Raw genomic sequence first — 12,396 nt, 5'->3', positions numbered from 1 at the left:
CATCCTGTTCTCTGGCTCCTGAGTGCCTGGATGGGAGGCCCTAGCCCTAACCCCGCTCCTCGTCTTAGTCACCTCAGTCCCGCCCCTAGACCCTTATCAACCTTAGCTCCCAAAAGAATTTGCAATCAAGTCCCCTCCCTTGACATGGTCCCACCCTAAGCCTCGCGCATCAGAATATTCAACTAAGCCCCCGCTCCAGCCCCATCCCTCAGGCCTAGTCCACCGAGCCCAGTCACTAGCCTGGTCAGCGTCCGCTCCGTCCAACCCCAATTCTTGCGCCAGGGATCCACTGCATGTTTCCGCGGGAGGAAACGAGCACTTCTCCTCCGCTGGTGGCTGGAAGCAGCCGCCGCCCCGCTCCCCTCCTCCTTACCTGATCCCTGTGTCCCAGTTCCCGAGGCCCCGCCCGCCACGCTGTGCGCGGCGCTGAAACCGGAAGCAAGTGCGCTTCTGCGCGTGCGCGAGGCGGCGGCCATGTCTCCCAGCTCCCGCGCTCGGGTCTGAGGTTAATTTTCGCCTCTGTCCGCTGCCAACGCGCCTCGGCTGGGCGGGCCCCAGGTCCGGTGCACGGGGGACGGAGAGCTCGGCCTCGGGGCTCGGCGGTCAAAGGGCGGCCGCCGCCGGAGCTTCCCGCCGCCGCGGCGTTTCCTCGGAGAGCCCCGGCCCGCTCGCTCCCCGAATCAGCAACTCGGGGCTGGATCCAGCAGTTGGGTGAGTCTGCTGCAGGCTCCAGTTGCAGAACCACCCGCGTAGTTAATCGGCCTCCAAATGCATCCTTTGCTCTCTTTCCAGAAAAGAAAAGCATCCTTGCCATTCGGGTCACGGGAAGAGAGCTCGACCTGGTTGTCTCCACGCTGCTCTGTGGATTTCGGCGTGTTCGGTGAGCGCGAGGTGACATTTGCCTCAACTCCGTCCTCTCCTCGCCCCTCCTGGTGCAGGAAATATTATTTAACCCTGCCTGTGGGCATCAGTTTGCTACATTGTATTCAGGTGCATAAAAGTGAACTGATTATTTAATATCTTTGTAACTCTCCTCCTTGTCGAATGCAGCTATAATTTTAATCACTTATCTGTAGATTTTCTTTGAATTTCACACCGAAAGTGTGATCATCTGCCAGGTTCAGCGTTTTCTTTTTTTATTTTTTGTACCCTGCATTTCTTTTTATTTCTTTGTTGCACTTGCCAGGAGCTCCAGTTCAATGTAGAATAGCATATAATTTGCATCCTTGCTTTGTTCCTAATCCTAGAGGGAATTATTCTACCATTTCACCATTAAATAGGATGTGTGCTCTAGGTATTTGTAGATGATATATATTTTTTCTTTTTTTTAATGTATTTTTTATTTATTATTTTTTGTGTGTCTGAGGAAGATCAGCCCTGAGCTAACATCCGTGCTAATCCTCCTCTTTTTGCTGAGGAAGACGGGCTCTGTGCTAACATCTATTGCCAATCCTCCTCCTTTTTTTCCCCCCCCAAAGCCCCAGTAGATAGTTGTATGTCATAGTTGCACATCCTTCTAGTTGCTGTATGTGGGACACGGCCTCAGCATGGCCGGAGAAGCGGTGCGTCAGTGCGCGCTTGGGATCCGAACCCGGGCTGCCAGTAGCGGAGCCCCGGCACTTAACCGCTAAGCCACAGGGCCGGCCCTATACTTTTTTGTAATTAAAGTCTATTCCCTTCTAGTCCTAGTGGATTAAATTATTATCACAATGGATATCGGTAGAGATGTCACTATTTTGTATCTAAGGGGATGAGTCATATGATCTTTTCCTGTTAATGTGGTGAATTATATTAATCTATGATTCCATTTTTGACTCCCGTTCATTCCTAGGAGGAAATGAACTTAGTTTGTGATTACTATCCTCGTTATTCATTTGTTGACTGTACTAATATTTTGCACTTATGTGTATGAATGAGATTTTTCATATTTTCTTTGAGTTGTACTTTCCTGGTCCTGGAAACACTCAGGAAAACAATGCCCCCACTCTCCGTGGAATTATGAATCCCTTACATATTTAGTGAACTTGCCTGTAAAACAGTTTGTAACTTCTGCTTCTTTTGTCGGCATGTTTTAAACTACTGATTTTTCTCTCATGACTGGATGTAATCAGGTTTTGTATTTATTTTAGATCATTGCAGGAAAGTTGTACTTCTCTCTAGAAATTCATTTATTGTGCATCTTCATAACTATTCTCTTAATTTTTTTGTTATATCCTCCCTGTAACATCTGTAATTATGACTCTTTCTTATTCATAACTCTTTTTGTCTATGCTCTGTTGTTCTTAAAGAAAATTGCTTAGAATTTGTCAATTTCAGTAGTTTTCGAAGGACACATTGTTAATTATTCTGATTCTGTTTATTAATTTTTTTAAATATCATTAATTTTGTCCTATTTTCATTTTTCTAAACTGTATCTATTCTTTTTCCAACCTTTAAGTCAATGGTTAGCCTATTGATACTGATTTTTTCTTCTCTGGGAGTTGATGGTATTTATAAATATATAAATGTATATACCACACCAGCTGTGGATTTCCAGTGTTATCTGAAGCAGTTCTTTTAATTTTCTGCTTCTACCCCGCCACATAACTAGTCCTGACTTGCTAAAGATAAATATATGTGTGCCTCCGTATCCCTGTAATATGCTGCATTTTTATATAGCGTATACCACTACCTGATATATTTTGTTTATTTACTGTGCTCCCTCAAAACAGTATATCATCCACATGCTTGAATACTTCATTTGTTTACTCTCTATGGTGCCGGACAGAGTTCTAGGCCAGACTATGGTAATGTTAGGGAATAAGGGCCTCATTAACAACTAAATTGTAAGGTTTATATTCAGAAATATTCTCACTGGGCTTTTAGGCTTTGAAGACAAATAGACTTGCATTCACACATCTGTATATGTAATACATCCTGTGTTACATACATCTCAGCAGCCTTCTAATTGGGAGCGTGTGGTTAATTGGCTCTTTCTAAGATTTCTCAATTATAAACTGGTTATAATGATATCTGATTTGCAGAATTTCTAGCAAATAAATAATCTCTTTGCAAAAGTCTGGACCTCTCTTTGCAAAGTCGTTCTTACATCATGGTTGCTCAAGTGGCACATGTTGTTATTAATATAGTAAAGAATGTTACAATTTTTATTGGCTTTAAAATACACTACTTGATCCACAGCAGTGGAAGAAACTGTTGCATTATCCTAATTTGAAATTTGTGCAACAACAGGCAGCTGTCACTCTCAGAGATGACACACTTGCTAACTTCATTTCAAGTATTCTTGTTCTGCTGCTGCTGTACTGTACAGGCAAAATTTAACATAAGAATTACAGCATGGCAGTTATCTCTGCCTCCTGCATTTGGAATTCAGTCAGTTGATGCTCTTTCTCAAAAACCAGGTTCAAGGACCCTGCAGCCCACAGAGGGGAGGGTCCAGTGGTCAGTGGCTGAGCAGTAATGCCTGTTAGCCTGACAAGGGGTGCACAAGTAAGAAATATTGGGAGTGGAGCCCCCACAAGGCCGATGTATACGTCAGTGCTTTCTTGGGTTTGAGACACAATTTATACTCTTACGGTAGAAAGCGCTGTTTGATACTTTTTATGCTTTTCCTTATCGTAGGCAAATTGACAGCTAGACTTTTTTAGACTTCAGTTAACTTATTTACAAATTTTTAATGATCAGTAAGGACCAGAACACTGTTTTCTAGCTCTAGAGGAGATAAGATTGTTCCACCTTCCCACAAGATCAGTGTGTTTGCTTGCCTGTTTTTGGGTTATATGTGTGGGTGTCTGTGTGTGTGTTTTGAGGGGAGTGGTCACTCATAACAGATGTGCTGCAGCATCCAGGCTCATGAGTGTGGGAATTGTGGGGAGAAGTGGCTTCTCATGTCTTCTTTCTGCCTCAGCTCTAACTTCTCAATTCCCTGCCTTTCTTCATGAAGGGAACATGGAGGAAGAAAGAACAGCTGCTGAATTACAGAAAAATATGACACAGGTAGGTAAGAGCTAATAATTCTCCAAAAGAATATTTCCATTCTGCCAGGTTAACAATCTCCTAATTGTTTAGAGCAGGGTGAGCAGCCTATTTCTATATTGGGCCACAGAATAAGTAGGTTAGGCTTTGAAGACCAGAGCTTCTATTGTAACTCAACTCTGCCATTTTAGTGGGAATGCATAGACATAGACAGTATATAAGCAAATGTGTTATTGTGTTCCGGTAAAACTTTACTTACACAGGTAGGTGGTAGGCTGGATTTAGCCCATGTGCTGTAGTTTGCAGACCCCTGACCTGGAGTACAAGAAAATATGGCCAGCTGTGGGCCTGGGTTGAAAGTTGTGCTTCTGTAGGCTCCTGGGCCTCAGGTTTGTGGGAAAAAAACAGAAAGGCTCCCTGTCCCTCAGGGTGTTTGTATTCATTAAAACCTCATCCAGGTTTGACCCAGTGTTTCATTGTGTTGATTGATATGGTGGGAGAGAAGTAAGCAGGTGAAATTGTTTCTGTAACAAGGATTGCTGGTGTCAACATGGAAATTATTTCGTTTCTAGAGCATTTCTTTCATTTCTGCTGTATGCTCTGGACTGTTCTGGATCATTAGAAGACAGGAATTAGTCACCATACAACTGTGGAGAGATAAATTTAGTGTTTTAGAAGTATTGTTAAATCTGTAAGACAGGATTTGATCAGTCAGGAAGGATGTGTGGGTAGAAAGAGAAAGAGATCTGATGACTAAATCCTCGGGTAGATGTTGGGAGACCATAAAATTTTCAGAACTTCTATGAATTGATCCTCAGTTCCCCAGTGTTATCAGCCTCATCCATCCTCCTGCACATGCTGGGGGAGTTGGTCCCTGTCTGAAAAGAATATGTGGAATATTTTAGGACTCAGTGGTCTTTGAGGATGTGGCTGTGGACTTTACCCAGGAGGAGTGGGCTTTGCTGGATCTTGCTCAGAGGAACCTCTACAGAGATGTGATGCTGGAAAACTTCCAGAACCTGGCCTCACTAGGTGAGAATGACAACATTCCTTTATTTAGTTGTTTAGAACACAATTTTACTAATCGACCTTGTTTTAGGATTTGGGCTAAGGAATTGGAATATGTTGGTAAATAAGACAGACATGATCACTGACCCCTAGGAGCTTAAAGCCTAGTGGCTTCACCATGAAATAAACATCTGTGTATTGAACTCACTTTTCCTTTTCCTTGTGGTTAAAAGCCTCGAGGCTTATATTAAGTGTTGAAAGTGTGGGCATAGACTTCAGGGGTCACTTTGGGGCACAGGGAGGTTTGTAGTTTGGGATGTTTTGAGAATTTTACTGATATCAATGCCCTTTATTCAAAGATCACCAGGAACATACTATAGTTAAACAAGTGGAGTTTATTACTCAGTGCAGTGAGGGAGAACACATGCCATGGGGAGCCGTGGGGTGTCTCAGTAAGAGGGAGTAAGAAAATACGTATTATAGGATTTGTACTTTGGTTGGGTGATTTGGGTATGGGTCTATGGAAGCAGGCTATCTTAGTTTCCTAGGCTTTCCGTCACAAAGTACCACGAACTGGGTGGCTAAAAACAACAGAAACTTATTCTTTCACATTTCTGGAGGCTTGAAATACATAATCAAGGTGTCAGCAGGGCCATGCTCCTTCTGACGGCTCTATGGAAAAAATTTCTTCTTGTCTCTTCCTAGCTTCTGGTGTTGCCAGCAATCCTGGATGTTCCTTAGCTTGCAGCTACACCATTTTAATCTCTGCCTCCATTTTCACATGGCCACCTTTCCTCTGTCTCTAAGTCTCTCTCTCCTTATAAGGACACCAGTCATTGGATTTAAGGCCCATCCAGTATAATTTCATCTTAACTTGATTATATCTGCAAAGACCCTATTTCCAAATAAAGTAACATTTTGAGGTTCCAGGTGGACGTGAAATTTTTTTTTAATACACTTAATTTTTTTTAGAGCTGTTTTAGGTTCACAGCAAAATTGAGTGGCAGGTAACAGAGATTTCCCATATATCCCCTGCCCCCATACGCTCATAGCCTCTTCCACTATCAACATCCCCTACCAGAGTGGTACATTTGTTATAGTTGGTAAATCTGAATTGACACATCTTCATCACCCAGAGTCCATAGTTTGCATTAAGGTTCAGTCTTGGTGTCGTATCTTCTATGGTTTGAACAAATATGGAATGACATATATGCACCATTATAGTATTATATAGAGTAGTGTCACTGCCCTAGGAATCCTCTGTGACGTGCCAGTTCATCCCTCCTTCCCTCCTTACTGGTGGCAACCACTTATCTTTTTGCTGTCTCCATAGTTTTGCCTTTTCCAGAATGTCAGGTAGCTGGAATCATACAGTATGTAAACTTCAGATTGGCTTCTTTCACTTAGTAATATGCATTTAAGGTTCTTCCATGTCTTTTCATGGCTTGATATCTCATTTCTTTTTAGCGCTGAATAATATTTCATTGTCTGGATGTACCACAGTTTATCCATTCACTCATTGAAGGACATCTTGATTCCATCCAAGTTTGGGCAATTATGAATAAAGCTGCTATAAACATGGATGTGCAGGTTTTTGTGTGGACGTTTTTAACTCCTTTGGGTAAATTCCAAGGAGTGCGATTGCCTGATTGTATGGTAAGATTAGTTTTGTAAGAAACTGCCAAATTGTCTTTCAAAATGGCTGTATCATTTTGCATTCTCACCATCAATAAATGTGAGTTCCGGTGTTTCTACATCTTGCCAGCATTTGGTGATGTCAGTATTCTGGATTTTGGCTGTTCTCACAGGTGTGTAGTGTATCTTATTGTTTTAATTTATATTTTCCTGATGATATATGATGTGGAGCATCTTTTCATACACTTATTTGCCATTTGTGTATCTTCTTTGGTGAAGAGTCTGTCCAAGTCTTTGGCCCATTTTTTAGTCAGGTTGTTTGTTTTCTTATTGTTGAGTTTTAAGAGTTCTTTGTATATTTTGGATAACAGTTCTTTATCAGATGTGTCTTTTGCAGATATTTTCTCCCAATCTGGGGCTTGTCTTTTCATTCTCTTGACAGTATCTTTCACAGAGCAAAAATTTTTAATTTTAGGGAAGTCCAGCTTATCAATTCTTTCTTTCATGGATTCTGCCTTTGGTCATCACCAAACCCTAGGTCACCTAGATTTTTTCCTATGTTATCTTTTAGAAGTTTCATAGTTTTGCGTTTTACTTTTGGGTCTGTGATCCGTTTTGAGTTAATTTTTGTGAAGAATGTAAGGTCAGTGTCTAGATTTATTTTTTTTGCATGTCGATGTCTAGTTCCAGTCTTTGTTGAAAAGACTATCTTTTCTCCATGTATTTCCTTTGTCAAAGATCAGTTGACTGTATTTATGTGGGTCTACTTCTGGACTCTCTATTTTGTTCCATTGGTCTATATGGACCTGAATTTTTGAGGGACACTGTTCAACCCAATCCACAGAAGGTCAGTTTAGATTGGATGCTGACAGAAAGTGGGAGAAATTCTATTATTGAGTATTCTGTGAGTGGCACAGTAACTTTATTTTTGCTTTTCCTTAGAGTGAATTATGAAGTGACCTTGTTTTGTATCATTTTATCATAGTCTCAGAGTAATTTTGTCTAAGAACTAGTATTCTGTGAGATTATTTATGTTCAACAGGAGAACAAAATGTCCTAGCTGTTAAGTATCAGACTTGCTTCTAATAATATTGAGGTTTAGATGTGAATGTCAGATCAGTTCTAGACATCAGAGGCTGTGTCCTTCCCATACACCTCCTTCTACTTAAAAAAAAAAAAAATTAGCATTTTGTTGCAATTAAATTCACATTTGCCCATCTTTAGAGGATCAGAAGACCAAAGTTTTGGCCCTGTCTCATGGAAATGTTTGTGGTTCCTTGCTTTTTCCCTCATGACATGCCTTTCTGCATTGACAGGGTATCCACTACACACACCCTGTTTGATTTCCCAGTGGAAACAAGAGGAGGACCTGGAGACAGCGAAGAGGGGGGGGGTACTCCAGGGGGAGTACCACGAAGGTAGGAATCCTTGGGAGAAACTCTCCTGGTTGGGGACTATTACATTTGGAAAAATAAAATAAAAGCAGAACAAAACTTTTTTTTCTCTGAGGAGGCCAATCTTCCACAGATACTTTAGACTACTATTTTGACTTTTTATCACTCCTCTCACACTTTCCTTGTCCTTGGGAAAGACCTTCCATATGTCCTCTTTGTTTGTAAGTTAGTATTTGGTCATGTGCATTTTATCCAAATCCTTTCTGTTTTGCTCGCCTGATAATATCCTGTTTACGTCACCATCAATCTCAATCACCATGGAATTAATTCTTCGTCAGTTGCTTACCATTTTGACCCTCGTGCTTATTACCAAAGTCCTGAAACAGCACACTGCCAAAAATCCTTTGCTCATAAATGTCTTTCCTTTTTTGCTTTAGGTTTTGAGACCCAACATAAAACTAATGAATCAGTCACTCCACAAGATATTTGTGGAGAAAAAACATCCAGTGAACAGAAAACAATAAGATTCAAAAGGAATGATTCCTGGTCGTCCATTTTACACAATAAGTGGGAATACCATGGTATTGATTATCAGAACAAAAATCATGAGAGACATTTGAGGTGAGTGCCACTCATACAAGAGAAAGTAGTGCCTCAGGAGAGAATCTTAAAATGTCATGAAATTTAAAAAACGTGTATAAAACTGAGTCAGAAATTGTGATTCATTAAGAATTGTCACAAGATATTTTTTTCCACCCATGAGACTGATATCTTCAATGTTTGACACGTAATTCAGTTGTAAGCAATTATCAGAAAAATCCCATAAGTCAAAAACTCAGTAATAATATTGGCTGTTGTAGAGCCCTTGTGAGAACTTTCAGCTTATGACTTGACAGGGCATAAAACTTACATAGTCACTGAAAATGGTAAAAATGTATTACTAATAATGTGCTTTTTATTTTTAAAAGAAGTCATGTGGTGGAGAACATCTATGAATGTAATGAAGAGAATCAGTCTGGACAAAAAACCTTCAGCCAAATTCCAAATCTTAATATACCCAAGAGAACTACTGAAGTAAAATCCTATGAATGCCGTGAATGTAAAAAGGCCTTCACAGATCATTCATCCCTTAAGAATCACATCAAGTCTCACACTGGAAGCAAACCCTATCAGTGTAAGGAATGTGGGAAAGCTTTCCATTTTCTCGCTTGTTTTAAGAAACATGTGAAAACTCCCGCTGAAGAGAAACCCTATGAATGTAAAGAATGTACCAAAGCCTTCAATTGTTCTTCATTCTTTAGGGCACATATGAAGATTCACACCGGAAGGACAAACTATGAATGTAAAGAATGTGGGAAAACCTTTAGCTGTTCTTCATCCCTCACAGAACACAAAAGAATTCATAGTGGAGATAAGCCTTATGAATGTAAGGAATGTGGGAAGGCCTTTAGTTGTTCCTCCTCACTCTCCAAACACAAGAGAATTCATAGTGGAGATAAGCCATATGAATGTAAGGAATGTGGGAAGGCCTTTAGTTCTTCCTCTCATCTTATAATACATATAAGAATTCATACTGGAGAGAAGCCTTATGAATGTAAAGAGTGTGGGAAGGCCTTCAGTGAGTCCTCAAAACTCACTGTACATGTCCGAACACATACAGGAGAGAAACCCTATAAATGTAAGGAATGTGGGAAAGCCTACAATTGTCCCTCCTCCTTAAGTATCCATATGAGAAAACACACTGGAGAGAAACCCTACGAATGTCTGGAATGTGGAAAAGCCTTCTATCTTCCTACTTCCCTTAATACGCATGTGAAAAATCAAAGTAGAGAGAGACCCTATGAATGTAAGGAATGTGGAAAAGCCTTTAGTTGTCCCTCGTCCTTTAGAGCACACGTGAGAGATCACACTGGAAAGATACAATATGAATGTAAGGAATGTGGGAAGGCCTTTAGTCGTTCCTCATCCCTCACTGAACACTTAAGAACTCACAGTGGAGAGAAGCCTTATGAATGTAAAGAATGTGGGAAAGCCTTTATTAGTTCCTCCCACCTTACAGTACATATAAGAACTCACACTGGAGAGAAACCTTATGAATGTAAGAAATGTGGAAAAGCCTTTATTTATCCCTCAGCCCTTAGGATCCACATGAGAACGCACACTGGGGAGAAACCCTATGAATGTAAGGAATGTGGGAAAGCCTTTCGCCATTCTTCATACCTTACTGTACATGCAAGAATGCACACCGGAGAGAAACCCTTTGAATGTCTGGAATGTGGGAAAGCCTTCAGTTGTCCCTCATCTTTTCGAAGACATGTCAGAAGCCACACTGGAGAGAAACCATATGAATGTAAGGAATGTGGAAAGGCCTTTGTTTGTCCTGCCTACTTTCGAAGACATGTGAAAACTCACTCTAGAGAAAACACATAAGGAATATGGGAATGTCTGCAAGACTTTTTCAAATCTTAGGCAATATGTGAGATCTCACACTGTGGAGACACCCTACACCCTATGAATGTAAGAGAGTGGGAAATTGTCGCTCATGTTTTTGAAGACTTTTGAGAACTCACAACTGAGAGAAACCCTGTGTATGTAAACCATGTGGTAATGCCTTCATGAACATCACTTATTGTGTGTAAGAAAATTCATACTAGAAGCAAAGACCAGTGCCTCATCCTTAGATTGCTGGCTCATTGATTTTCAGTTTTTATTTTCTGATATGAATATTTAAGGTGATAAATTTCCCTCTAATACCTTTTCAGCCCCAGCCACATATATTTTATTATAGAGTGCCTTTATTTTGGTTCACATGTAAATGTTATTTCCATTACAAAGTCTTTTGGGCTCATGGGGGATTTGAAGTGTATTTTTTCATATGCAGGCAGGAGTGGTCCTTTTTAAAATTTAGGTTCTAATTAACTCCTATTGTGTGCAGTCATTATGATATAGCACTTTGGTATTTGTAATTTCTTTTGCAATTGGTAATTTCTTTTTGATCTAGTGTGGCAGATACTGGAAATTGCCTACCCAGTATTTTTTTCCCCTTTGTAGTAAGAACTTAAAGTTTTTGAGGTTATAATCTTTTGCTAATTAAAAGCTTATCCTATCTAATGAGTAATTTCAGCAGAAATTAATAAGTGCAAAAGTCTTGAAAGAAGAGTGTCATCCAATAAGCTGTTTTTGTATTATGTTCTTTGTCCTTGCTCATGGCTGGGAATTGGACCCAGTGTTTTGAGTTAAAAAAAAGACCTCAGGACAAGAAAGCTAGAAGTAAAGTTGGTTGGGCTGGCTTGTGTTGTGTTAATTTGGGCATGGCTGGGACTCCATTTCCCAGAATCACTTCCTTATCTAGTCCCAAGTTAGATAATTGGAAGGCAGAGGGAAGAAGCCGTTTTTGTTAGTTTAGTGGGGACAGGGAGACAGATGCATAGGGGGCCTGGTGGGCTCGAGTTTCCAGCTCATTTTCCTGATTATTGGACCCCATTGATCAATACTGGCTCAGAAGATTAAGTGCTTGACTTCACTTACCTCAGAGGCAGCAGCTCCATAGACATCTCCATAAATTACTCCATCATGGCCATACACAGCTTCTTGGATTTTCTGTCAAGTTCTAGCATTATTGTTTGGCTGGTATTACAGTCCCTCTGGCACATCAGCTGACTCTAGAGTTGGCCCCAGTTTAGAGCAGTATTCTTGGCATCTACATAGTACAATCCCATCATGTCACTTTGCTCATAGGGAAAGACATATCTATGCAAGCCCACTGTGAACTCAAAAAAGCAGGGAGAAGAGCTGTGGAGAGTGAGGAGAATTAGGTATAACTGAGGTAAGCATCAGACAGGGTGTCATCCCATTTTAGTGGAGCAAGATTTATATTTGACACTTTCAAACAGAAGATTTTACTGCTTTTTTACTCAATAAGATGAAAGCTATTTGGTTTGTGCTGCTTCAGGTACATCTAGCTATACTTTTTCCTTCCATTATGTTTTGCCTTTACCTCTAAAAATATACCTTACCACTTCCCCTTAATCACCTTTTACTGTTTGTTAAGGCATGCATACACTAATATGCATGAAGTGTGCTAATCTTGTGTGCAGCTTGGTGAAATTTGCCATATGTGTACACCCTGATAAGCATAGAACATTTCCAGGACTCCAGAAAGTTCATTCATCTGCCTTCTCAATAATTTCTCCATAGAGGCAACTACAATTTTGGCTTTTATTACAATTTATTAGGTTTGCTTGTTCACTATATTCATATAAATATTAAAATACAATATGTACAGTTATGTATTTGGCTTCTTTTCTCAACATCATGTCTAGTTTGCCTTTTAGTGACTTTTGGCAGACTTACACACTTACTCTTAGTGTATGCTTTGTATATA

At 40.4% G+C, this 12,396-nt stretch overlaps 1 protein-coding gene across 5 annotated transcripts; it reads left to right on the top strand.

Annotated features, from left to right (window-relative positions):
• Positions 1–224: 224 nt before the first annotated feature.
• Positions 225–12,296, top strand: ZNF699 (zinc finger protein 699). 5 transcript variants are annotated; one of them, XM_087425540.1, is made up of 7 exons: positions 225–711; positions 793–880; positions 3,944–3,996; positions 4,881–5,007; positions 7,935–8,036; positions 8,450–8,633; positions 8,981–12,296. In XM_087425540.1, exons 3-7 carry the CDS (start codon positions 3,949–3,951, stop codon positions 10,440–10,442), a joined length of 1,923 nt encoding a protein of 640 aa, XP_087281666.1. In that variant the 5' UTR covers positions 225–711; positions 793–880; positions 3,944–3,948; the 3' UTR covers positions 10,443–12,296. The 5 variants fall into 5 exon arrangements, with proteins under 5 accessions (XP_087281666.1, XP_087281664.1, XP_087281663.1 ...); XM_087425538.1 differs by lacking the exon at positions 225–711 and having other exon boundaries at positions 728–880; positions 8,984–12,296; XM_087425537.1 differs by lacking the exon at positions 225–711 and having other exon boundaries at positions 729–880.
• Positions 12,297–12,396: the final 100 nt, after the last annotated feature.

This window comes from Ceratotherium simum, chromosome 39 (genome assembly GCF_057802395.1).
Source record: "Ceratotherium simum simum isolate JZ-2026a chromosome 39, ASM5780239v1, whole genome shotgun sequence".
Taxonomy (NCBI): domain Eukaryota; kingdom Metazoa; phylum Chordata; class Mammalia; order Perissodactyla; family Rhinocerotidae; genus Ceratotherium; species Ceratotherium simum.
This window is presented reverse-complemented; position numbering and strand designations above follow the sequence as displayed.